Source organism: Anolis carolinensis, chromosome 1 (assembly GCF_035594765.1).
Source record: "Anolis carolinensis isolate JA03-04 chromosome 1, rAnoCar3.1.pri, whole genome shotgun sequence".
Taxonomy (NCBI): domain Eukaryota; kingdom Metazoa; phylum Chordata; class Lepidosauria; order Squamata; family Dactyloidae; genus Anolis; species Anolis carolinensis.
In genome coordinates this window covers 309,705,096-309,730,173 of record NC_085841.1, presented here as the reverse complement: position 1 = coordinate 309,730,173, position 25,078 = coordinate 309,705,096, and the positions used below count along the sequence as shown (strand labels likewise).

Here is a 25,078-nt window from a genome sequence, read left to right as displayed (position 1 = left end):
ACCCCATATTTTGTCAAATTTTATTAAAAGGTTCTCAAGTACTGTGAGCACTTCTGTTTTGTCTTGTCAATTCTCTTAGCTGTCTGTAACCAAGATAACTGGACAGCTAGCTTTTCCTCTTAAGATTACACCTTTCTGCCCTTTTTTTTAGTATATAGAATAAAAATGAAATGTTTGTCCTATGGAGCCTAGTGTGTCTGATACATATATGGACACATCATATCTTTTCCCACTCTTTAAAGGAAGGAAGAATTCTGTACAGTCAGTGAAAACAGAAATAAGTTGTATGCATTACCTAAACTATATGATAAATGGGAAATATAGTAGTGTTTCCTCTACAATTGTAGCTCTAATTGCTGGTGAATACAACTGGAGTGCCTTTTATATTCAGTTATAGGAATAGATGGGGACCACTTTATCCCAGCTGGTTCCCATTCTAATTAATGCTTGTTTGCACCAAGGAGATGCTGGATAGGCAAGCATGGATAAGATACAGAATTTAATTTTTGTTCATTGCAAATGGGAGGCTTCCACCCCCTTTTCTGACAAGGATCTTGTATTTTTAAAAGGTGTGTAACAGGCAGAGACTCCACAGATTCAAGGTCACACTGCAGAGATGCTCCTCAAAACGATGAAATAAGTCTATTATATCAATGAATGTCCTCACCTAAACATCTTGCATGTTTTGCGATCTGTTGTTTTGGATACTGGAATTATTTTCAGACCACACAACAACCAAACAAACTCATCCAAATGCACACTAAAGTTCATTCACTAAATTCCACTAAAATGATGCCACATATACACATTTGTCTATGCATAAATATGCTGCTTTTTATTTTTCCTTTATTTGCATTTCTTTCATTACTTTAAGAAGCAGCATAGCATTTTCCACCACTCCCACTGAAACAAGGCAGTCCAACATTGTTCCATCAGAATTTTAAAAATTAAGCATTAGTGGCATCCTTGGTTGATGTTGCCAGCATCCTCAGTTACTTTGTGCTCACAACTCCAACTCTTCTTGCTGATATTCTTTGCTTCCATTCTTGAAGATAAAGGAGGTGCTATGTCACCTAGGGGTAAATCTAATCCTTCAGGGCAGCATTCAGAGAAGTTCAGGGGACAGAGTGCTGCTTAGAATCAGGCATCGGAGTCCTTGTTCAATGCTTTCATTATTACTAATAAGTTAGGAGTCACTGTAGGCCACGGCAAAGAAATGAACTCAGTACCTCAGCAGTCATGGCTAAGTAGTTACATTCAGAATAAAACATGGGGCATCTTGAAACTGAGGGTATTGTTCGAGAGGATATAAGACTCACATCAAAACTTGAAGGCACACACTTGTGTCTATGCAAGATAATATTTCAACTAAAATACAGATTAGCTGGAATTCTTTCTGTTAATGCCAGCTAGACAAGTCCCACTGTAATAGCTGCTAATAGGGAGTCATCCCATAGGTAAATCCCATTGATTCAAAACATCAACTCCAATCAGGTCTAGCGATAGAATTGTGTTTAACATCTTTATGTTCTTGTAGAAATTGGGTACATTGATGTTTCTGAAAAATGATTACAAGTGGCCCAAAGAGAGTGAGGATGTGTGATTGCTTCCTTTTTTCTTAATGCAATTTGAGAGCCCAAATTCCTGGAAAAGAACAAGTCCTCCCTACAGAAAAATGTATTTGTGTATGAAGGGGCTTGTTTCAGGTGGGGATGTGCTCCAACTGCACTCCCCCCTCCATAGGCACCTTTTATTTTTGGAACGTTTTGCCCTGATTCCTTTCCCTTTGCTAGTGTGAGGGATGCTTTTACAGTCTGTTCGCCATCACACCTCAGGCTCCTTAAATTGGAAAGTGCAACACTAACATTACTGCTTTCACTTTACAAGAGAGTGGGTGCAATGCTACAAAAACCTGTTGTGTGACCTTTCAGTATTGTGAACCCAGATGCCAAAAGAAGACCCTTCCATTTTTAACAATTCCATAGAATTTTCTATACTACCTGTAGGGTGCAAAAACCCTGGCTTGGCAACAGCTGCACGGTGGATTTAGCATCCTATTTATTGGGTCAGGCATTTCCAGATATAAAATAGAAGGCTTCTGCACCTTGAGTAAAATATAGAAAAGATCTCTTACTCTAAACAGCTATTAAAGAGCACAGGTCCTGTCCTATTTTCATACCTGACTCCTCTTAGGTGTAGACTTTCAGCTGGTATCTATTTGGAGATTTTACAATTACAACTATTTGTAATCACATTAATTGCCAGGGCAAAATAATGGAATTCATAGTAGACAGCAAGACACCTCTAGTATTGTAGTTCAGGGAAGTAGTTTAGAGCTTTCTTGCAGAGAATTCTAAGAATCTGATCAAACAGCAAAGCCCAGGACTGTGATCCTGGAACTACAGCATTAAAAGTGGCATCTGATCTACCAATCAGCAGATAAAATTATGATGGAGTCATTCTGGAAACCATTCCACACAGTGTATAACTCCATTAACATCCTCACTCTAGGATTCTGGGCTAAGATAATGTTTCAAAATCTCTGTTCTTTAGAGGATAGGGCATGGCGGATCAGGCTTAAATTCTCTGAGATTATTTGTCTATTTGTTAATGTACTACTGTTCATAATGAAAAATTGCCAGACCATAGAACTTTAGGTGCATTTGGCTCCTAGTGAACGATTTGGCAAGACTTATGGTGCATGTTACACGCAAATTTATAAAGGTTACCTCATAGAAAACATGTTTATTGTGGACTTGTTGGAAGTGGAAAGGGATGGGGTTCACACTAACCTTTTCTTTGCCTTCTGTTGTTTTTCCAGTCTTCTTATTTTTCCCCAACAGCTTTTCAGCATGGAAATCAAATCATACATTTGAAAAATTAGTAGAAGCGTAAACAAGGCAATCAGGAACACTTTCTGATGTTTGAAATGAATGCAAATTCACTTGATTGGTGGATTAGTGTGTCTTGTGTAGCGCCAGTCTAGGGAACCACAAACCCACTGCCTTTATGAGGAAATCAATATTGGTAAGTCATTGACATTGCCCCACAAGCTGTACAGTTGTCTCTACTTATCTCAGTGCAGGGAACATGGAAATCTAGATTTGCTGAATGAGTCCAACATGGGTCCATTAAAATAAATAGAAACTGTAAATGGGTGAAAATTGTGTCCAGCAGGGAGGGACTCCAAAGCACTCGTCTTCTCATGAAAGAAGATTCCATGGGGCAGATGCTGTAGTAAAGCTTTGCAGATTGTGGGTCATGTTAAAGCAGTAGTTGCCAGAGTGAGAACCTACTCTTCCACTAGTTAATTTTTAAAAAGGGAAATGCTATCCAATGTAGATAAAGTTGCTCTCATAAATGTTTTATGGTAATTTGGTTTTTTTTTAGTGGTTGCCTTTCTAAAATGTTTTGGTGTTTTTTTTGGGGGGGGGGACACCAATACATTTATGGGACTTTTGTTCTGAGAAGACATTTACAGATTTACAGCTGATTCCAGCATTTGTATTTTAAACAAAAGGCAGAAGCAAGCAATTCTGTGTGTTATGCGTTCACTCTAAGGCATTGGAAAAGGAGATTTTTTTTTTACAAAGTCTAGGCGTGTTGTAAGTCATCAATGAAAATGGAAACATGCTCCAAAACACCATTTTCTTTTACATATTTGTTCACCCATAATAGATTTAAGTGCTTAGATCAAGAACATTTAGTAGATAGCTTCTCATGAATACCACATTTTCCACATACAAACCTTGAGCCAAGCCTATCTCCCCCCCCCTTTTTTTTTACCATCTTAGACGTTAGTAATAATTCATTCCATATTTTGAATACAGGCTATTTGGTGGGGGGAAATTTCCCATTGCTGTGTGCCTTCAAGTTGACTCTGACTTAAGGCTTCGATTCTAGAGCTTTATTGACAAGATTTATTCAGAGATTTACCATGACCTTCCCCTTAGGCTGAACAGAAGTGTAAGTCTTTGCTAATATTATTCCTCTATGAAGAAAAACAATTCTAGCAATTTTCTTCTCACTGTGAAAAAGTCTTCAAAAAAACACATACTATTTTCATTTTGGGACTTATTCTGCACAAAGGTTGAGAGCGTATGACTTGCACAAGTTCACCCAGTATGTTTCCACGGATGAGTACTAATTTGCATGCTGGTCACCCAGAGTCACTCCAATATTCCCTCTAAAAACAGCATTAAATAGTAGAATCACATAATCTGGAGGATTTGGGCAATGCAGTTGTCCATTTGGGGGCACAAACCCCCATATTCAGTGATGGGGCTACAGAAAATTGTGATCAATGTTCTGTCAAGACAATTGCTTACAAAGCTTTCAGTGAAAAAAACAACACTAACATATTTTAATGAAACGTGTGTAGGGCTTAATTTATTCTTTCCAATAATCTATTGCATTTTTGGTACATATATATTTTATTCATTTCCATAAACTGTTGCTATAGATAACCTATGTACATGCAAGCAAGTAACTTTTTCTATAGAACTGCCTCATCACAAAGTTAAACAGCAATACAGATCTTTGTCTCCAGAAAAAAATAAAATAAAATAAGATCTATCATTTGCCATGAGCACATATAGCACCTCAATATTGCCCATAAGTCATGATAAGTTTCACCCTTTGGGAAGAGACACCTGATCTTAGTTAATCATCTACATTTTGGTAACCTAGAAAACAGAAGTTGCTGATTACGGTATTGGTTGGTGCAGAAAAAATGGTCTGAGATTCCACTATCACAAACTGTAACAGGCATTAACTTTAGCTAAAGATTTTTGTTGATTTATTTGTGTGCTATGTTTCAAGTTTGAGGCCCTTTTTAAAAGTCTGTGCAATGTTTGTTTATACATGTTTTTCAATATTGGAGGTGAAGAAAAATGCACAATATGAAGGGATTTTCATATCATTTCATCTATACCACCAAAGTGTTACTGTGGCCCAAAGTTATAAATTTCTCCATTGGCCATGTGGTCCGATTGTCCTCTTGTTGTGTGTTTTATGGTGACCCTAAGTCAAGCCCATCTCAGGGTTTTCTTGGCAGAATTAGTCCAGAGGGGTTTGTCTGTGGCTTTCACTGAGGTTGAGAATGGGACTTGCCTAAGATCACCCAGTGGGTTTCCATGGTTGATAAGCGATTAGAACCCTGGCCATCCAGACCCTTGGTCCAACTTTCAAATCACACCATTCCTAGGATCTTATCAGACACAGTCTTCTTTGCATCTTATCATTTCTCCACATTGCCAAAATGGAGTCCCATGGAGCCCATCACATGATGCATGGCAACTTCTGGTGGGACTCCGTGAGCCTCTATTTCAGCAATGTGGAGAACTGGAGCCCAGAATGGCTTTGGAGGAGTCAGGTGTTATCTGACTCCTCACTGAAGAATATGAAGAGGAAGCCAGGGAAGGGAGGGCAAAGGATGGGAAACTATGTGGGATGGGGGGGGGGGGGGGGTCATCCCAGAAAACAAAGGAGGACGGTTCCCTCCACTTTCCCCTCTATTCCTCTGCTCGTGTGATGAGATTCTAACTCTCTTACAGGCAGGCAAATGGTTTTCACTTGCCTTTTTTTAAAGGTGCTTTTCAAGCTTCATGGCTAACTTAATATTTGCCAGTTGCTTCCATACAAATATGACTTTTTAAATGTAGGAATAGGAAACCAGAAACCCTCCAGGATGTTTTTTTTAAATTCAAATTCCTTTCATGCCCATTTGGGATGGGACTGATGACAGTTGAGAATTCCAACACCATTTCCCCACTCTATCTTCAGTGTGTACCCTGTTAATATACAAGACAGTATGGCATGGGATGCTAGTAGGAAGATCAGCTGAGCAGCTCAGTGGCCTGGCATGTTCTTTGCAGGAATCTGATCTCTGGAATCTAATTGGAAAGAGTCAAGTAGCAAGTAATGTGAAAGATGTGTCTAAAACTCTGGAGGGCTCTTGACAGTGAGAGTAGGCCAGCCTTCTCCAACATGGTGGACTCCACCAGTCCCAAGCAGGAATAATGAAGATTAAAAGCCAAAGCATATGGAAGGCATCAGATTGAAGAAGGCTGGGATAAACAGTGTTGGTATTTATCTACAGACAGATGGCAATATTCTGTGTTCCCACAAAAAGGAAACAGTACTCCTTTATCTTTAAAAAATGGGATAGTCTCAGCAAGTGATAACTTGCTCTATAAGAATAATAGAGACACAGAGTTGGAAGAGGCCACAAGGGCCACTCCTTGCCATGCAGGAACACATTCCCAACAGATGATCATCCAGCCTCTGTTTAAAAACCTTTAGAGAAGGAAACTCCACCACACTCCAAGGCAGCATGTCCTATTGCCAAACAGCTCTGACCATTAGAAGGTTCTTCCTAATGTTTAGGTGGAATCTTTTTTCCTGTAATTTGATTTCAGCTCAATGTTCTAGTTTCCAGAGGAGCAGAAAACAAGCCTGCCCCTCCTTAATATGACACCCTGTCAAATATTTTAACATGGCTATCATTTCTCCTCTCAACTTTCCTTTCTCCAAGCTAAATGTATCCAGCTTCTTAAGCTGTTCTTCATAGGGCTTGGCTTACAAACCTTGGCCACCCTTCTCTGGACACCTTCCAGTTTGTCAATAACCTTCTTGAATTGTGGTGTCCAGAACTGGACACAGTATTCCAGATAAGGTTTGACCAAAGAAGATTAGAGTGGGACTATGACTTCCCTTGATACTACACTCCTATTAATGCAATTTAGAATCACATGGACCTTTTAAGCTGTCACATCACACTGTTGACTCACATTTTACTAGCTTGGTAGTACAGGGTGGAGGAAATCTTGGATACCAAACTTTCTAGCTCCTTTATGATTCTTACAGGCACTGCAATAATATCCCTCTTTGTATTTGACAACCTCATGGTCCAGACACTGTCAGGGTCTATGCACTTCTGGGAGTTGCTCTAAAGGACTTTTTTCACCATAGCCGAGAAAGTGAGATACCCCTTGCATTAGTTTCCAAGCTGATGGTCTTGTAATATTTAAAGGGAAAGATAACATGGGCCAATTACAAGTTGATTAACAGCTTTAAACTTGGCTACTGCTTATGCCTGATTTTATCTGATGTTATCTCATATTTTAAATGACTTCAAGACTAGGGGTAGAACAGCTCAAAATGTAAATATATGAGTTTGGGAAGACTACTAATGAATGGCGAATGTTTTCAAAATCTCTTGACTGCTTGTGACATTTTTCTAAAAAGGAATTGCAGCTAGGCCTAGGTAAGTGAACATTTAAAATGAATTTATCTCCTTTCCCACTAAACACCATAGTGCGACCAATTCAGATTATATGAATGTCACCTTTTTTTCCCTTCGCCATCTCTCTCCCACCTGTGATAATGGCAAACTGTCCAGCTGGTCACAGTCCTGAGAGAAGAGAGATGATTACCCTTCATGGCTGACAGCTTCCGATTTTATATCAAAGACTTGCATGCCTAACCTCCAAATGAGCACCATCTGGACTTACACCTGAATGTCAGCTTTTCTTGCATGGATTCTCACATTGCTTGCCAATATGTGTTTGTATCCTGAATGGGAAGTGTGAAAGGTGATGAAATTTGGCAGGTCTTTTGCATACGCTCTTATTTATGATTGCTTATTCCTCTTTTAGCATCCCACGTTTTTTGAAGAAATATAGTGAAGAAGTAATGGTAGTCTATATAAGGAATCCCCAAGGGGTTCTTTAAAAAATGGTTAGGCACTGAAAACTGGGGAGGCATTTGGGTCTGAAGATTTGGAGCTGCCCCCTTTTCTCCCTTCCAGTTAACAGTCATCGGAGAAGAGGTATCTCCCAGATCTTGGTTCTCACAATTTGTTCCTCTGGGTCAATAAAAAAGCAGTCACAGCAACAAAAATATTTTAAAAAATAAATGTCCCTTCTCTACTTGGGCTGAATGAGATTTAAAAAATGTGTGGTGGGCTGCCAGAAAAACATAAGAGTTGGAAAGGAACATTATCCAACCACCAATTTTGCAGGAATACACAACTAAATTAACTCTGAAAGATGGCCATCCAACTTTTGTTTACAGACCTTCAAGGAAGAAGAATCTGCTACCCTCCAAGACAGCATATTCCTCTGTGGAACAGTTGTTACTGTCAGGACGTTCATCCTAATGTCATAAAACAATGAAAGAGAACAGTCAACTGGGCTTTAATGAAGCTAAGATGAAGACATCAGGCACATAAGTCTTGAGGAAATGTTTGTTTGGGATGTTTGAGCTGTATGCTATTTAAAAAGAATATTGATGCTGACCATCAAAAGAATGCGGATTTTTCACCACAAAGAAAGGTTGAGGAAAAGGAGATGACTATCTTGAGTCTAGAGATGAGACAGTCAAAAGGAGCTATAATAAGCACCTTCAGATTCTTATTAATATCATAAATGTGTCTTCTCATGCTCCAGAGCAGGGGTCCCCAAACTAAGGCCCGGGGGCCGGATGCGGCCCATCAAAGCCATTTATCCGGCCCCCACAGCACAAGGGCAGAAGGGGGTTGGGCTAAATGACCCAAGGGGTCTCTTCTTCTCTTACAACCCTTATTATTATTATTATTATTATTATTATTATTATTATTATTATTATTATTATTATTATCATTATTATTATTTTATTATTATTATTATTAACATTGAGGCTGGGTGGCCATCTGTCAGGGGTGCTTTGCTTGTGCTTTTGGTGCACAAAGGCAGAAAAGGATTGGACTCAATGGCCCAAAGGATCTCTTCCAACCCTCTTTTTATTATTGTTGTTGTTGTTATTATTTATTATTATTATTATTATTATTATTATTATTATTATTATTATTATTATTATTATTATTATTATTGCTCGGTGGCCAACTATAGTCCAGCCCTCCAATAGTCCGAAGGATCGTGAACTGGCTCCCTGTTTAAAAAGTTTGGGGACCCCTGCTCCAGAGCATTGGATCCAAGACAGGAAATTCAAACTACAAGAAAGCGGACCTCCCCAACCCCCCCTCCCATATGATGATATGAGCTGCTGGAGAGTGGGGGAGACTGAAAGCAGTGGAAAATCTTTATAAACCATTTTAAAATAAAGGCTGGTTACCATGAACACATTTAGCACAAGCCTCTATATGCATTGCTCAAAGAGATTTGTTTAGTTTGTTGCAGTGCTATGCAGAGAGGGAAGGAATCTCACGACACATTTAAAACTAGGGTTGGGAAGACTGTAGTCCAGTATTTTACCTAATCCTCATAGATATGTTTGGGACATTATGTGACAATCTCTCACAAAGAATAATAATCTTACCAAAGGCTACAATCTTTCACAAAAGGGATTAAAATAATGATCATCATGATACTATATCTAGTCACAACTACTCCATATATCATACCGTAATGGGGACAACTTTTTAAGGATACAATAAGGGCCATGAAATGGGCAGTGGCTGGTAGTTTAATTTTATCTTAACGTTGATCTCTTTTATGTTTGGCAAGACTCTTTGATTCCCAATTTGAGGAAAGGGAATAGATTTATCATAATCATCAGCAATTATTGATGGGATCACATAGATTCATGATAAAAGGCAAAGCAAAACAGAGAATGCTTGTTTTTGTCTGTGTCTTTCTGAAATTGATTACAGCTTTCAAAACTGTACTTCTGGTTGAAAGTGGAGTGAAACATTTCTTGGACTATGAATGTACAAAGAGCAGTAATAATGGAGGAAGATTGTTATGTTTTTGTCTCTATTTTGTCTGATCAGCTTCTTCTTTATGTAGACCAAAATTCCCAGGGTAATTTCACTCAGTCTGCCAGCTTTCATGTCCTTCTTCTCTCACTCCCAGCTAGCCATAGCAGTTCAAACTTATCTCAAACTGTCTAGATAGTATTTCTATAATAAATATTATTTTCTTTATTACTTTGCAATGGGTAGGACTTGTGCAACTCTACAAACGTTGTTGGGCTGCATCTTTTAGCATCCCTGCAACTACTTCTTGTTTTCCTGGAAAGGTTCTGTGGACAAGCAGCCAATGACTCACAGACCAATGATGGTGCACTTTGAGTAGCACTACTTTAGAGTATTTGAACCCCAACTTACAATGCTGGCATTTTGAAGGGAAAAATGAGAACAAAGCTGGAGAAATGGGATTAAAGATAGACATTCAAACCACCACAGCAGTTTCAAAGGAAGGCTCAGAAAGTAACTATTGAGAATACTGTGTATCAAAACCACTGTCCAGTGTTGGGACTCATGTGTCGCCCAGGATGTCTTAATACTGGAGATTAAGGGAATGTTTTTAAAGGCAGGCTTCTGCAGTTCTATTTAATTCAGGGATGTCCAAAGTGAATGCAAAGGCAAAGGCAGGACACAAAAGGAGTTTCTCTTCCTCTCTTCCTCTGATGTCGCAAGACTCTCCTGTCTCCTCACAGTGGGGTCTTGGGTTCTGCTTTGGCTCTAGTCTGGTTTAAGATTGCCTTGAATCAAAGGTATCCAGGAACACCTTAATTTAGTAACACAGCTGTTTTTTTTTGGAAACGGTTTATGTAGGGAGAAGAAGCAGGAATCTTGTCACATCTCAAGACAGCAATCTGCAGACCCAGCAGGAGTGCGGTTCCTGCCTCTTTTGGCAGGAAGTCAAAAGCGGCTATCAAAGTAGCTTTCTTTGGTCTTAGCTTTCTTTGGTCTTAAAGAAGGGAAAAGGAGCTTCAGATCACAATGGTGATTTCAGTCATGCCTATATGACAATGTGTCCCCATTTAATGATTGACATCAATGATGGCAGTGTGACACGGGAGATCTAGAATCACATCACTGACTTTAGCTCTCTGTGTGTAAATGTTAAGAGCTTGGAAGTGCAGTACATGCCCGATACCTGTGGGACAATTACCCATGATCTTATCTACTACCATCTGACGAAATATGTTCTCTCTCAGAATTTTCTAGATCCTCCAGGTGATTCATAGAGATGATACCCCTTTAGGAATTTTCTGAGTTCTCCAGGGCAATTCTATGGTAATTTTTCGTGTAAATTGTTCATTTCAATAGACTTTGCCATTATCCATGGTTTCCCATTTTGATGATAAGTCTATCCACTGCAAATACAGAAATCGTATAGTCACCACTTATGCACAACTAATCATTCATAGCCCTGCAATAACAAAAGCATACCAACAAATTATAAAGTTTAATGAATGAGGATTAACTTAGTTTTCAATGTAGAGTAAATGTAACTTTCAATATTTTATTTTTATCATTATGGAACTGTGGTGAAGAGCTATTACATGAATCAAGAGTTGGCTCACATGGTGTTGTTGTCTTGTTCTTTATTTTTTGGGATTGAGATGACAAGGTGGGTGGAAGATGGGACCAGTGGTTGATTTGGAGCTCCTGCAGTGGTTATAAGTATATTTTGGATTTACCTGCTGCTTTTTTAAGTTAAATATGTGCTCTGCGGGTGCTGGATCCTAATTCAGCACTGGCAGGGCTCCTGTTCAGCCTGTAGTGGCTGCAGAATTAGTGTGGCAAAATCTAAGGCAGATTCATAATCTTTAGATGGCCAATCTGCTTTAGATTCCCGTTAAGACAGAATGCATTTTGTACCAGAGGCCAGTAACTTGTAGTATTCAGATGTTTTCCTTTCTAAAAACAAACCTAATATTAATTATTTTACTTAATGAGAAATGGGAGGGTTTTTTTTAAAAAAAAAGAAAATATGGTGCAATTGTAATCAATTACCCAGATGCACTGGAAATATAAATAGCAATTTTTCAAAAAGGCAGTTTCCTGAGCTCTACAAAGGTTTATCTGGAAGGTGCCAAAGAGATATACTTAAGACCCTTTAGCTTATTTAGCTGCTCAATAAAAGTTTATATGAACAAATAAGGAGTAGAGTGAACCCTCACTTTGTTCCTGTGACAAGTAAGGAATCTATAGTGGAACCTACTGTATGCCTGGAAGCTCTCCACAGGACTCTGATTGCTGATTTTCCAGGTTTCTGGATCATGTGGAGAGCCTCCACAGTAAAAAAAACTCTCCTCTTCAAACTAACAACCTTTCATGCAAAGAAATCAGCAGTGGGATGGCAGTCTTGCACACTCCCTTCATCATCTTTAATTTCTGAATGTGTCTTGCTGATACTCGCAAAGATTCCTACTCCCAACACTGAAGAAAAGGAGATGAATAAAGACCTCTGGTATTGCCAATTTAACCACACACTCCATGTGGGCTACTCAGCATCACTTCTAGTTATTATACAACTTGCATTAAGAGCAATATATAGCCAAAAAGAGGTACTTGGGAGGATTCCAGAGTGGAGTTGGCGAAAGCATTCCAAACATTTTGAAGATGTTTTGGGCACTTTTTAATGCACTTTCCACCAAATTGGCAGGGAGAGTTCACAAAGCACTGAAGCTAGAATTTGGCTTTGTGGTATTCCAAGTGGGGTTCACAGGTGACTTGACCTTACATTCATGTGAGAGACAAATGTAAAGTTCTACATTTAATCTACAAACATCAAATGTACATTTATAGGATGAGAAATGCTTGGTTTAGGTGCAGTCCATGTGAAATGGGTTTTTGGATTATTGGTCATAAATTGATCCAGTTGTGTGATGCTGTAGCAAAGAAGATAAATAATGATTTAATCTGCATTAAAAGAACTGGAGTTGACAAGAAAAGTTATATTCTGCTGTAGTCAGGCCTCATCTGAAATACTGAGCACCTGATGTTAGAAAAGATATAGACAGTTTAGAGCAGGTTCAGAGAAAGGCAAAAAGGATAATAAGCAAAACATATGACAAAAAACTGAGGAGGCTGGGCATGTTGACACTGGTGAACAGAAGGCTGAGTGTTGACTTCACTGCATTCTTTAAATATAAAGGGGCTGTCACACAGAGAAGGGTAGACCAGTTCTAATGATTTTCAGTTAGAAGGGGGGTACATTTTGATGTAACATTAGAAGAAACTTCTTGGCAATAGAGCCAATTATCTAGAGAGATGGTGAGGCCTCTTGCTCTGAACATCTTCAAAAAGAGGCTATAAAGCTACTTGCTGTAATGGTTTTCCTTCACTGAATGAGAGGTAATACTGGACAGTGCTTTGCAGCCCTTTCAACTCTATGATTTTATGAGTTTGGACCAAGAGAGAATATCACAGAAGCAGCAGATAAAATGATAACACACAAGTGCCAGAGATTTTAAGTTACTTGGGATAATTAGCAAGCCTTTCTCAAACAACAGCAATATAATTTTCTGTGTTGCCACAAGTGGAGCCAATAACTCATTTGCAAGTTGATACATTTTTTCAGACTGAGGTTTAAGTTTGGGTTGGCGTAGTCAACAATGAAGAATGCCTTCAAGACTTTCACGACTGCAGCAGTGTAGCCCCAAAAGTACCCTTTCAGGACTAGGAGATTTCACCACAACACTAGGACTAAAATACATTGCTTAGTCATATCCTAAAGGACTTGGTGTGTGTGACAAGCCCTTCTCTATCAGAATGGCAGCTAATCAACATTTCATAAGCTGACAGTGATTTTCCTACACAGAAAAAGAAATTAATCTTGAGACTTGGGTTGGTCTAAGGACAGCTTTACATGCATATTTTCAGGTATTCCCATACTTTGTGTGGTATGTGCGTGACCAGTTGATCACTACAAGTATTCTTAGAAATGATATTTCCATCAGCAAAAAGCACTGGTGCAACAGGGAAGCTTGGGGATGTTAGAACAATATATGGAACATAAGAATGGAAAGATGTAAGGTGTGTAGTTCCATTTCAAAACATGGCTGCAAGAATTTATTGGATTCATTACATGAATTTTAATTAGCAAAGTAGTTGCTAGTAATTAACTGGTCTGTAGACACATATAACCGAGACTCCATGGTGGAATAACTGTTAATGTAAAGTGTTACCAGGTTTCAACCATCAGGCCAGACCATGGCCATGGACAGAATAAAGGGGAGATAAATATCTCAGTGACAGATTTCCCACACTGTCCTCCTTTTCCAGAGAGATGTTGGTGGAATAACAGGACATTGGATTTGGTGGATCAAAAGTCTCCTCTGATGACTCTTTTTGCTGCTAACATCACTTGAAAATAGTATGCAGAAGTTTGCACAACAATAACGAGGAAGCTTTGGAAGGCAAAGAATTCTTTTCTGCTTCTTCAGTGGAATATGATCTGATTCATCCTATCGGACGAGATGTCTTCCCACACACCATAGTGAAACACTTGTGAATTCTACAGACAGTGAGTACCATCTTCAAAGAAACAATCACTCTTTACAGAAGAAAGAATGAGGAAGCCTCCTGCTAACTACCAAAACCCAACAGGATAATAGGAAGAAGGCATATGGGAAATGCAGGTTGTGTTGTGCCTACAGAAAGATAATTATTTAGGTTTGCAGTTGAACACTTTAAAGAACGTCAGAATTGAAATGGGAATAATAATTTAGGACAGACTGTGTTTATGATACAAAATGTGAGAGGACTGATGGTAATGGTCTGCAGATTTATGTTCACCCTTAGAAGGAAACATCCACACTGCAGACATTTCACCAACAGAACAAGGTGCCGAGGGAGATAATTTTATTTTGAAAAGTATAGTCCCAGAATAAAGATGTGAATGAATAGACCCATGACAACTTCCAATTTCCAAAATTCCCTTTTCTAAGAAGTAATAAAGAAAAGAGGATTTCTGCAGCTGAGCCATTAAGGGATGTAATTGTAGGTTTTGATTTATCTGTAGATCATTGTTCAAGAAGTCTGAGGTGTTATTGAAAGCATCATATCACTCAAAACACATTAAATTTCACCTAATTTCATAGGATAATCAGCATTAGGCCTAGCTTGTACTTTAATGAAAGACCACTGAAGAATATGAGGAATCTCTAGAGAAGACAAGACGGCCCTGAAGCAGCTTGCCCTGGAGGGAGCAGACGTCCAGGAAATCAAAGAAATGACCTCCAAAGCTTTGTGGTCCCTGTCAGAACTGTCCATAAAGCTGTGAACTTCAAGCTGCCCATCAAGACCATTGAGGAGGAGGTGAGGGCCCCCATCTTGCCCTTGAGGAAGAGTTTGCAGCAGGAAGAGGAGGCCCCAATCCGTCTCCCTCTGGAGCAGAAGCTACACAAGGGAAAGCGTGGCTTTCCCTTGTGTACGAAGAATGGCCACTCACTGTTCTTTTGATGGAACCAAAGGGCCAGCAAAGGCAAGCTGACCACTCTGCTGACGCTCAAAGGGCACAGAAACGCTGCCACCACCCAGGGGGTCACCCCGGGATTTGCTCACAGGTTTCATTTCAGCATCTTCAAAACCCCCAGGCTGTGGGCCCCATGAACCCGTCTTCAGTGTCTCCACCAACGGCAGCCCCTTGGCAAGCAGCAGCAATGTTTATGTCACCCTTCCTGTTGGCAAAGGGGAGAGTGACCTCACAGAGAAGGACCTGTTGAACCTGAACCCGTCTGCTCTCAGGAGCACGAGGAAGCTCTCAATCCAGATTCTGTACTTGTGAAAATAGCACCTGCATCCAGCTGAAGACCAACGGCTAATTGGAACCCGTTTGGACACCCATTGCTTTCTGGAGTTGGGGTCTTGGCCATCAGCCTCTCATCTGTCTTAGGGCTTGAACCAGAGATGATGATGGAAAATGGACATCAGGCATCATCCTGAAGCAGGGTTGGGAAGAGGTTGCAGGAGCCCTCCCCCCGCTCTCCCAGCATCCGTCTTGCTTTGGCCTCTGGCTACCTCTTCATCAAAGCAAAGAAGAAGAGGAAGAGCCAGCCAGAGTCCCCTCTGTGTTGGGCTGAAGAGTGGTTCTGCATTTCTCTCATTCTTTTTTTGTCATTTTGCAGGACTTTGAAGCCATGGTTTAAGGTGGCAGGGCCCCAGACGGGAAGGGGCTGCATCCCCCTGAACCTTACTTTCCCACAAAAAACAACAAGGGGCCACTCTGCTCTTCTTTCCCCCCTCCCCATGGTTGGTTGGTTGTTTTAAATTGTTTTTAGAAGAGAAATAACTTTTAAATAGTTATTTATTAATGCTTATTTTAATTGTACTAAATGATAGTTTATTGTTGTCTATTATGTATGGCTTATATTTTTCTGCATTTGTGGATTCCTGTAAGCTACCCGGAGTCCCTACGGGGAGAGGGGGCGGGGTATAAATAACATTTATTTTATCATTATTATAGTCCAGGTTTGATTAGGAGATAATCTTCCCTGAAACACTGAAGTATCACTGCCAGTAAAAAGTTCATCATACCAAATTAAACAAGCCAAATGGTCTGATTCAACATAAGACAGTGTTCTACTTCTGCAAATCAACAATGTTAAATGGTTGTGTTGCTCACTGTCAAGTATTCAGTCTCCATGAACTTTGTCTTGAGAACCAGTTGAGTGAACCAAGGTTGCCATAGATAAAAGTACATTTTTGTGTATATGCCTCTTTAGAACAGTAGTGCTGAAAGTGGAGTGAATTAACACTATGGCATCATCTCATAAAAATCCTCTGAAAAATCCAGGCATTCAAGTACATTTTTGTAGATTAAGTGCAGCATGCACAACATAGAGTGGTCTAGTTCAGTTGTGGAGACTTTTATATACTTGTTCAGGTAGACTAACATATGCATCCTATTCCCTTATTCATAGCATTTAGATGACATGAAAGGAAAAGTAAAGCTGATGAGTTCATCTGAAAACCTTTTCTCTACATAAGACAACTAACTCAAAAGATAGGCCTTAAAAAGATACACAACAAACATATGAACACTCTAGAAAATGAAAAACTAAGAATGTGGAGTTGAGCCCAATAACACTGGTAGTGATCATTTGTTGTTGTGTATCTTTTAATGGCATATCTTTTGAGTCCAAAGGTCAGAATTCTGTGTCCTGTTTTGGCCACCACAATTGAAAATGGATACTGACAAGCTGGAACAGGTCCAGTGGAGGGCTATCAAGATAGTAAACGGTCTGGAAACCAAGATTTATGAGGCACAGTTGAGGGGATCTGACTATGTTTAATCTGAAGAACTGAGATACTATAACCATCATTAATTATCCATAGCATTATCATGTGAAAGATGGAGTCATTTTTGCTAGCCTCAAAAACAGGATTTGAGCCAAAAGGATCAAATTAAAATAGAGGCTATAAAGAAAAGGGACTATTACTAAACATTGGAAAGAACAATAAAAGAACACATGGCTTGAAAGCAGTACATGTGAAAAGAATCTAGGGATCTTAGTAGACCATAAGCTAACATGAGTCAAAAGCGTGACGTGGCAGCTATAAAAACGAATACAATTCTAGACTCCATCAATGCATGCATAGCACTAAAACCCAGGGAAGTAGTAGAGACACTCTCTTCTACTTTAATCAAATCTCAGCTGGAATACTGTGTCCAGTTCTGGACACCACAGTTCAAAAAAGATATTGGTTAGCTGGAACACGTTGAAAGGAAGGCAACCAAGAATAACCAAGAATATCGAAGACCTGGAAACCAAGTATTTTGTGGAATGTGTTTTAGCATGGAGAAGAGAAGATTTAGAGGTGACATGATAGACATCCTGAAATATCTGAGGGTGTGCCGTGTAGAAACTGGAGTGACGTTTTCTGCTGCTCCAGAAATTAGAACACAAATAAATGATACAAATTACAAGGAAAGAGATTCCACCTAAACATTAGGGAAAATGCCTTTACAGTGGAATAGACTGCATCAGAAGGTGGCAAATTCTCTAAACCTTTTAACAGCAGTTGGTAGGCATCTTGCATGAATTTTAGTTGTGTATTCCTGCATACCACATGGTTGAAGTAAATGGCCATTGAAGAAACTATAGACTTTCTAATTTCAATGTTGTTTAAAAGCAGAAAAGATGGTTTTGAGGTCCATGTGCTCTTCTTTAATGGAGGATTTTAAGCAGGGATGGGATTGTCACCTCTCTATTATGTTTTTGTTGTGGATTCCTACACTGGCAGAGAATTAGATGGTTCTTTGTATCCCTCCCCAATTCTACAGGACTATGGGTCTCTGCAAGATGGATTCTCCATTTCTGCCATATCATAGATTCATACTGCTGAAGCCATTTTGGGTTACCTTAATTTTCATTTGCAGCTTTCTGGGTTATTTAAAGAGAGAGCTTAGTCTTTTTGGCTGGCAGGAATATGAGAGGCGCGAGTTCTGAAGGATGTGCTCTGAATCAGGGAGTGAGACAATGAGGCTGAAATCCTGCCTGGGGTGGCAAAAGCCTAACGGGATGAATTTCAATGCCCACATATTTTAGCAGTTTGAAGAACCTACATAAAAGGCTCATACAAGATAGCTCTCCCCACCCCGGTAATAATATGTGCCTTTTGTCTATAATCAACAGGATGCCAAAACATGTTGCTAAGAGCTAAATTACCTCCAGAAGGTAGGTGTAGAGCACAGATGCTATGATGCTCAAGATGCGCTATCTATTGCTGCACATGGCTCGGCTCTCCCTGCAGTCCAAAAGCAGCAGGCATGCTGCCCAGTTGCTTTTGGTGGGAGGCACAGCTGCGGATTGGTACAATCCAGCTGGCCTGAGGCCCTGCTGCCGAAAGGAGCCAAGGGGTAAATTGTCTGCAAATTTTTGTCCTTGCTGCTGATAGCCAACACTGCTCACTGGCAGTAACAGCCACCTTCTCCTGTGCCGCAGGATCAGAAGGCTGCCAGTTTGGAAGAGGTCAGAGTAGGCAGCATTTCTTTCTCATCTTCTGTAAAATGCTGGAGAAAAGGCACCTGGAGAAGAGCTAGACAACCCTCTGCAGTAATAGAAAAGGCCTGTGCAATGATTGCATGGGACAAAATATTTTCTCCCCACACCTGTTCTGCAGTCTCAGCTGATAAAATTAAGAGAATGGTGTAATTTTGTACCTTTATGAAGTCCTGTATTTGAAACATATCGCCCTACAACCGTTTTAGAGTTGAGAGAGGGATTGTGTATGGTTGCAAATCTTCAGCCAGTAGAAAATAACTGGTGTTTTTCTCCAGGATGTTATATTAATGCTGTTGAAAATCAGGGAGAACAACATCAGCTATCTCCTCCCAACTGTAGAAATGCTCCTAATCAGTAACATTGTCTCCTACCCTCCCTGGCCATGAAATAACCTTGCCTTCCATAAGGGGTGAGGGAAGAAGGTGTAATGAAACTGCTTTTTGCAAAGTATGAAAAAGGGCATACGCTCATGTAGCCCCAGGATACACAAGAGTAAGTCACAAACAGTATTCAAGAATATTTCAGCTAGCATAGCCACTGGCAATACTGTCTGTGAGATGCAGTCCAAAAAAGTAATTTCCCCTTGTTCTGATAAAACTATACCAATCCCAGAGCAACCCCAAATGGATATGCTCAAATTACCTGTCTAAGCAGGAACTGTTGTATCCTTAGGCAAACTGGCTACTTTTTGGCAATAAATAAATATTTTTAAAGCAACACCTGCTATAAAAAAATGAAACTTTGGATGTGAAAATAGAACCTGATGATTATTCAGCATATTCAAACATCGTCATCACAATTACAGTGGAATGCCATGTCTCTTTAATCGTGCCTCAATGAATCTGTCTAAATGTGAAGCTAACTCAGCTCCATATCTGCCCATTGCTGCCTTGGGCTGATACACAAAGATATATAGTGAGAGGTTCAAGATAATTCCAAACTAAAATCATGACACTCCCAGAGATGGATGTGCCACACCCACCTTTTTTAAACAAGGACTTATTCCAGGAATGGTCAGACGGTTCCAGTGCCCACTGTCTATGCAGAAGATAACAAAGCATCATACCAAAGACAGAGTAATAAGCTTCCTCTATGATGTTCCTGTGCAAGATCACTCCTCACTGTTAGAGCTACACTGAGATAAAGCCTAAGTATTGTACACTGTTTTCAGATTAAGGTTGGGGAACTTCAGATGTCACTGAGCTAGAATACCCAGGTTTGACAAGCCTGATAGGAAATGTTGCCCTACAAAATTCATAGAGCCACAAGTTCTCTGGCTTTTCCATAGAAGAGTGAAATTCACATTCAGTTAAAAATTGCAAGCAATAAGACAGCCTTCATTTTCTTTACAGTTTTTTTCCCTCATGTCAGGAGCTGCTTCTGGAGTGAGAGAATTGGCCGTCTGCAAGGACGTTGCCCAGGGGACGCCCAGATGTTTCGATGTTTTACCATCCTTGTGGGAGGCTTCTCTCATGTCCCCGCATGGAGCTGGAGCTGATAGAGGGAGCTCATCCGCACTCTCCCCGGGTGGGATTCGAACCTGGCAGCCTTCAGGTCAGCAACCCAACCTTCAAGTCACAAGGCTTTTATCCCCTAGGCCACCAGAGGCTCCTTTTTCTTATCTTCTATACAGTGATTTAGGCATTGGTTGCCTTCTAATCTTTTAGCATTGTGAATAAACTAAACTTGTTTTTTAATTTTTAAAAAAACAAAGATCTAGAAGCATCTGAGCAATGGGGTCCAATGAAAAGGCAACCTTCTGAATGCTTGTTTACTAACAAGCCTTAGAAGAACTGGGGGACTCCTATTGCTCATAACTTAAGCAAAGGGATGAACTTTGAAAAAGTAATGGAACATGATGTTGCAAGAACAAAATTATCAGATTTTCTCCTCCTTGGGAATGAAGTAATTATTTTCTTCTCTTGTGTAGGAGCAACACGTGAAATTGAGGAGCCCACTATGTGTTGCTGCAGAGTATTTTGCAGAGTTTTCTCTAGTATCTAATAGTATTTCATTGTACTCTATGACTATGCTGTATATCTGAAATATTTGTTGTTTTAATCTAGTTGAATAATGTACAGAGACGTATGCATTGGGTCACCCCAAGACATTTTGCTGGCTTTGGCAAAGGACAAAATTGTTTCCCACTTCACCTTAGGAGCCAACCAAATCAGTCATTGAGAGTTGTCATGTCTTCTCTATGATATGTTGTTTTTATATTTTATTATATTGTATTGCTCTGGGCATGGCCCCATGTTAGCCGCCCGGAGTCTCCGTTGGGGAGATGGTGGCGGGGTATAAATAAAGTTTTATTATTATTATTATTCTCTTACACCGAGGCCAGAAGGCTAGTTTAAAATGAACATACTACCATCTTGCACTCATAACCCTATTCTCCAACACCTTGTCACTACTCTCTAGTTCCACACTGTGCCTCCTAAAGCAGTGCCTCATGTTGTCTAACTTTGGGTCAGACTCATGTACAAAGGCCACGTTTCTACTGGACAAAATTCACATTAAATGCTGTTTTCAATGAGAATTGGCATCAAATAGAATTTCAATTACAAACACAGAGCTGGAAGGAACCCAACTCTTGGATTCCACAGCAGTGGTTGAACTAGACATCTAGTCCAGGGATTTACCACTAAGGTACTCCTGAGAGATAACCATCTCCAGTGAATGTGATTAATACACCACCAAATTCACATACAGTAATCTCTCCTGGTCCACTCCCATATGCCCCAAATCTGACGCAAGTGCCATGACCTAAATAGTGATCATGAGTACAGAACAGTCTAGCTACCTAGTTGGTGACACTAGAAGCTATATCCAGGTTCTGAAATAGATCACTTTGTTATTGCTGTTGCCATCCTGTTTTTCTTTCTTTCTTTTTTCACAACAAACCGGGTATGGGAGTAGGGGCAAGTTTCTTTGTGTTAAATTACCATTTATGAGATCTTGCCAATGAGAATGATTTTGAGAAACGAACTAGATATTACGGCTCCTAGCCAAGCTATGACATAGTTTTCAGACATTCCTCATTTATTGCCATATTTTGGAACACATTCTTGACTATTGTGATATTACACAAGAAAACCATTTGCTACCAAACTATAACAAGGTTAGATTATTTTTTTTAAAGAAACCCCATAGCTTCTCTTTCTCTTGTTGAATATCTGATTTGTTCCAGACAATTAAACCTCAAATAATCTTACTGAGATTTTCCCAACAGAAATGACTTGATCGTAACCTCTTTTAGGTCTTGAGAGATGTCTCATACCCTCCATTGGTTCAGTTTAATATATTTGACATAACTATGGAATAAATATAATGGGAAAAATGCAAAAAGTGCAATTACATAACAGTATAAATGCTCTTCCAGCAATCAAGTTTCAGCATTTGAAATAGTGTTTTTACTGTGTGCATAAAACAGATCTGTACTACCTGTGTTAAAGCAAGCAGAATGCTGCCTTCCACCAGCCACAAATGACAAATACCTTGTGGTTTAGTGTTCTACTGTATGTTCTGCTTTTAATAAACTGCAAAAAAACCCCAAAAAACTAGAGGAGCTGCAAAACATTTGGTAGATTAAGACCACAATACATGGTTGGGTCACAATACAAGTTGTGCAGATCTGGCAAAACATTTTGATACTCTTGCCTGGAAACCAAGCCACATATGTGTAAATTCAAAAGAACTCTACTGAAATCAGAAAGCTCCTATGCAGCTTAACATCTGACTTCGTGGACTAGAACCGTAGCTGATCACTGGTAGCTCAGATCCTTTCACCAAGCTAAGGTTCCCAAATCCATGTTTGCACAGCTAATTGGCATGGAATGACGAACTGAAGGATTTTAAATTCATCCATCTGGTAAGATTGATCCTTCCATCCTTCCTTCCTTCCTTCCATCCTTCCTCCCTCCCTCCCTTCCTTGTAAATAAGGAGCATCTGGTGACTATTCTATTGGCCAGAGGGATGTGAAATGAAAGGAAGCTTTTATATTTAGCAATTAACTTATAGGAAGTCTCTAGTCAGATGGGAAGAAAAATATTTTGTGTGTGTTCTTTCAGATTACCCTGATTCTTCTTTGTGGATCCTAATCTGCATTTCTACTCCAGACTGGCACTTCCCTTTGTTACATGCTGCCCAGTTGAAGATTGTTAGGTTTTGGAAAGGATGCCAAATCTGAGATGCTACGGTTAAATGAGTAGCCTGTAGACCACAGCTCAAAATGTCAGTCCTACCTAAGTACTGTATGTGGAAGAGGGGCACTTAAGTTTGTGCACATGCAGCAGTAGTGATGGTTGGTGGAGGCAGCAGCAACAGCAGCTAGGAGCATGGCAAAATGCCTGCATTATGAATACTGATCTGAGCCAACTGTTCTTTACTCAGATTTCTCTTAGGAGCCACTCATTATAATAATACTTATAGCACATCCTTTCTCATTCTGCTGGAGCTGATCTCCTGTATTCTGAAAACTGTGCTCCCCTGAAATCAAATCAGAAACAAGAGTAATATCTTCATAGAGCTTGGTGCCATTAAAAAGCTGTACAAGTAAGAAAAAAGTGTTGATGTAAACTATGAAAAGAAGAACCTCCAGTGGGCCAGACTCTCCAACTTGATTTGCTTTTCTTTTCCTGGACTTCCTCCTTCTGTCTGCACGGCCTCACATCCGTACACACACAGTGACCCAGTTGCCCCCTGATGAGATTTCCTTCGTGCAGAGGAGGAGGAGGAGGAAGAGGAGGAGGAGACGGAGGTTGAGTGCAGCTGTCCTTCGAAGATGTCAGCGACTGCTTGCAGAGACCATGCTGTCAAGAAGATTGCATCAAGCCTGTGAGGCGTTTGCCTGCCAGTGACTTCCCCTGGAGGAACAAACAAAGGGAAAGGGGGTGTGGGTGGGAAGAAGCCAAGAATATAAATACATGTTGTTATTTGGTAAAACTGTTCAGTGATTTTTTTTCAAAAAAGAAGCTGATGCTGGAACCAAAGATGAAAGGACAGAGAACAAAAGGTTGTGGTGATGACAGACAGAAAAAAGGATCCCATCTTTTTTATATGCTTCTTTCAGATAAAGGGCATGTCAGGTGTCAAGAAAGCAGATTCACTGTACCTTGAATATTTGCTACTGCTGATAGAAACCTTATAACCAGACACTGCAAGGACCTAGCAGGTGAGGCATCTCAGGTCAAATACAGTCCAGGGAGAGGGCACCTCTAAGGTTGAATCTATGGCCGCCCCCCCCCCCCATGGATTCACCAGTCTATGTCTGACCTTGCCCACCATCAGAATGAAAACGTTGGAACTGTTGTGACATTAAATCCAACCCTTGGACTTAAAGACCCCTCCTCCCCACACACACACCTCTTTGGTATAGTTAATCCAACACCTTCCTTCTCCTACCAAAGTGTTTTCACATTTAATGTTGGCTTTGTTGCGTTCATAGTGAAGTCTCCTGATGTAGTTAGATACAACCGACTCTCAGTTAACTAGCACCTATAAGAATTGGTAGCTGCTGGATAAATGTACTTTCTTATTGCTTGAGAGTCACTTTTAAAATAGGCCTAACAAATACTATACCCCAAACTATATCATATCATAAACAACATTGACTTGATGTTAATATTGAAATACAGTAATTAAAAGCAAATTAAGAAGAATCTAGATAACTTTAACTTAATGAAATAGAATTTTACTGTACTATAAAAACAGCTTTGTGAATACAGTATTATTAAACATTTTCCCAGTTACTTGTGAGCTCTGGATGTTTGACTTCCTGTTAACTGAGAGCCCACTGTATATCACAAAACCATTCTTAATTTAGTCCAAATATGTAAGGCAACTTGGTTTGCAAAGATTTGATTCCTGTACCCTGTTGAAATGGCATTTTGTATGCACTAGGCCTGTGATGCAGCATTGTGATCTGCTTAAGCAACAAGAAACAAAAAGGGGAAAGGTACAAAATACAACAGAAGACCAGAGGGTGACCAATTTTTCCAAATTGCCAGTAAGAACACTTTGGAAAACATCTCACCCCAACACCTACCTCTTCAGAAAGGTTGAGACTGGAGTATGCAATAATCTATATTTCAGTAACAGTTCAGTTTAGTTCTCTTCATAACAAGAAAAATAGTTTAAACTTGTTAATTTGTAATCAGATATATACTCAATTGGAAACAAATTCTTAAGCCAGATGTTTTCACAAGAAATAAATTTGACAAAATTCTGGAACATTGAAAATATTCTCAATTTTTAAAGTACAGCATTATATGTATTTTATGTTTTTTCACTTTTAGACTGCTAAGAATTTTTTTCTGAAATTTATAAATTATG

General features: G+C 39.7%; 1 protein-coding gene across 2 annotated transcripts in view; it reads right to left on the bottom strand.

The window, feature by feature from the left end:
* Window positions 1-4,359: 4,359 nt before the first annotated feature.
* The window catches only part of rgs6 (regulator of G protein signaling 6), a 315,892-nt gene continuing 295,173 nt past the window's right edge, over window positions 4,360-25,078 (bottom strand). For both annotated transcript variants that reach the window (XM_062968089.1, XM_062968090.1), the window contains one exon: window positions 4,360-23,610. In XM_062968089.1, the coding sequence (XP_062824159.1) occupies window positions 23,560-23,610 (51 nt within the window). In that variant the 3' untranslated portion in view covers window positions 4,360-23,559. The remainder of the gene's footprint in view (window positions 23,611-25,078) is intronic.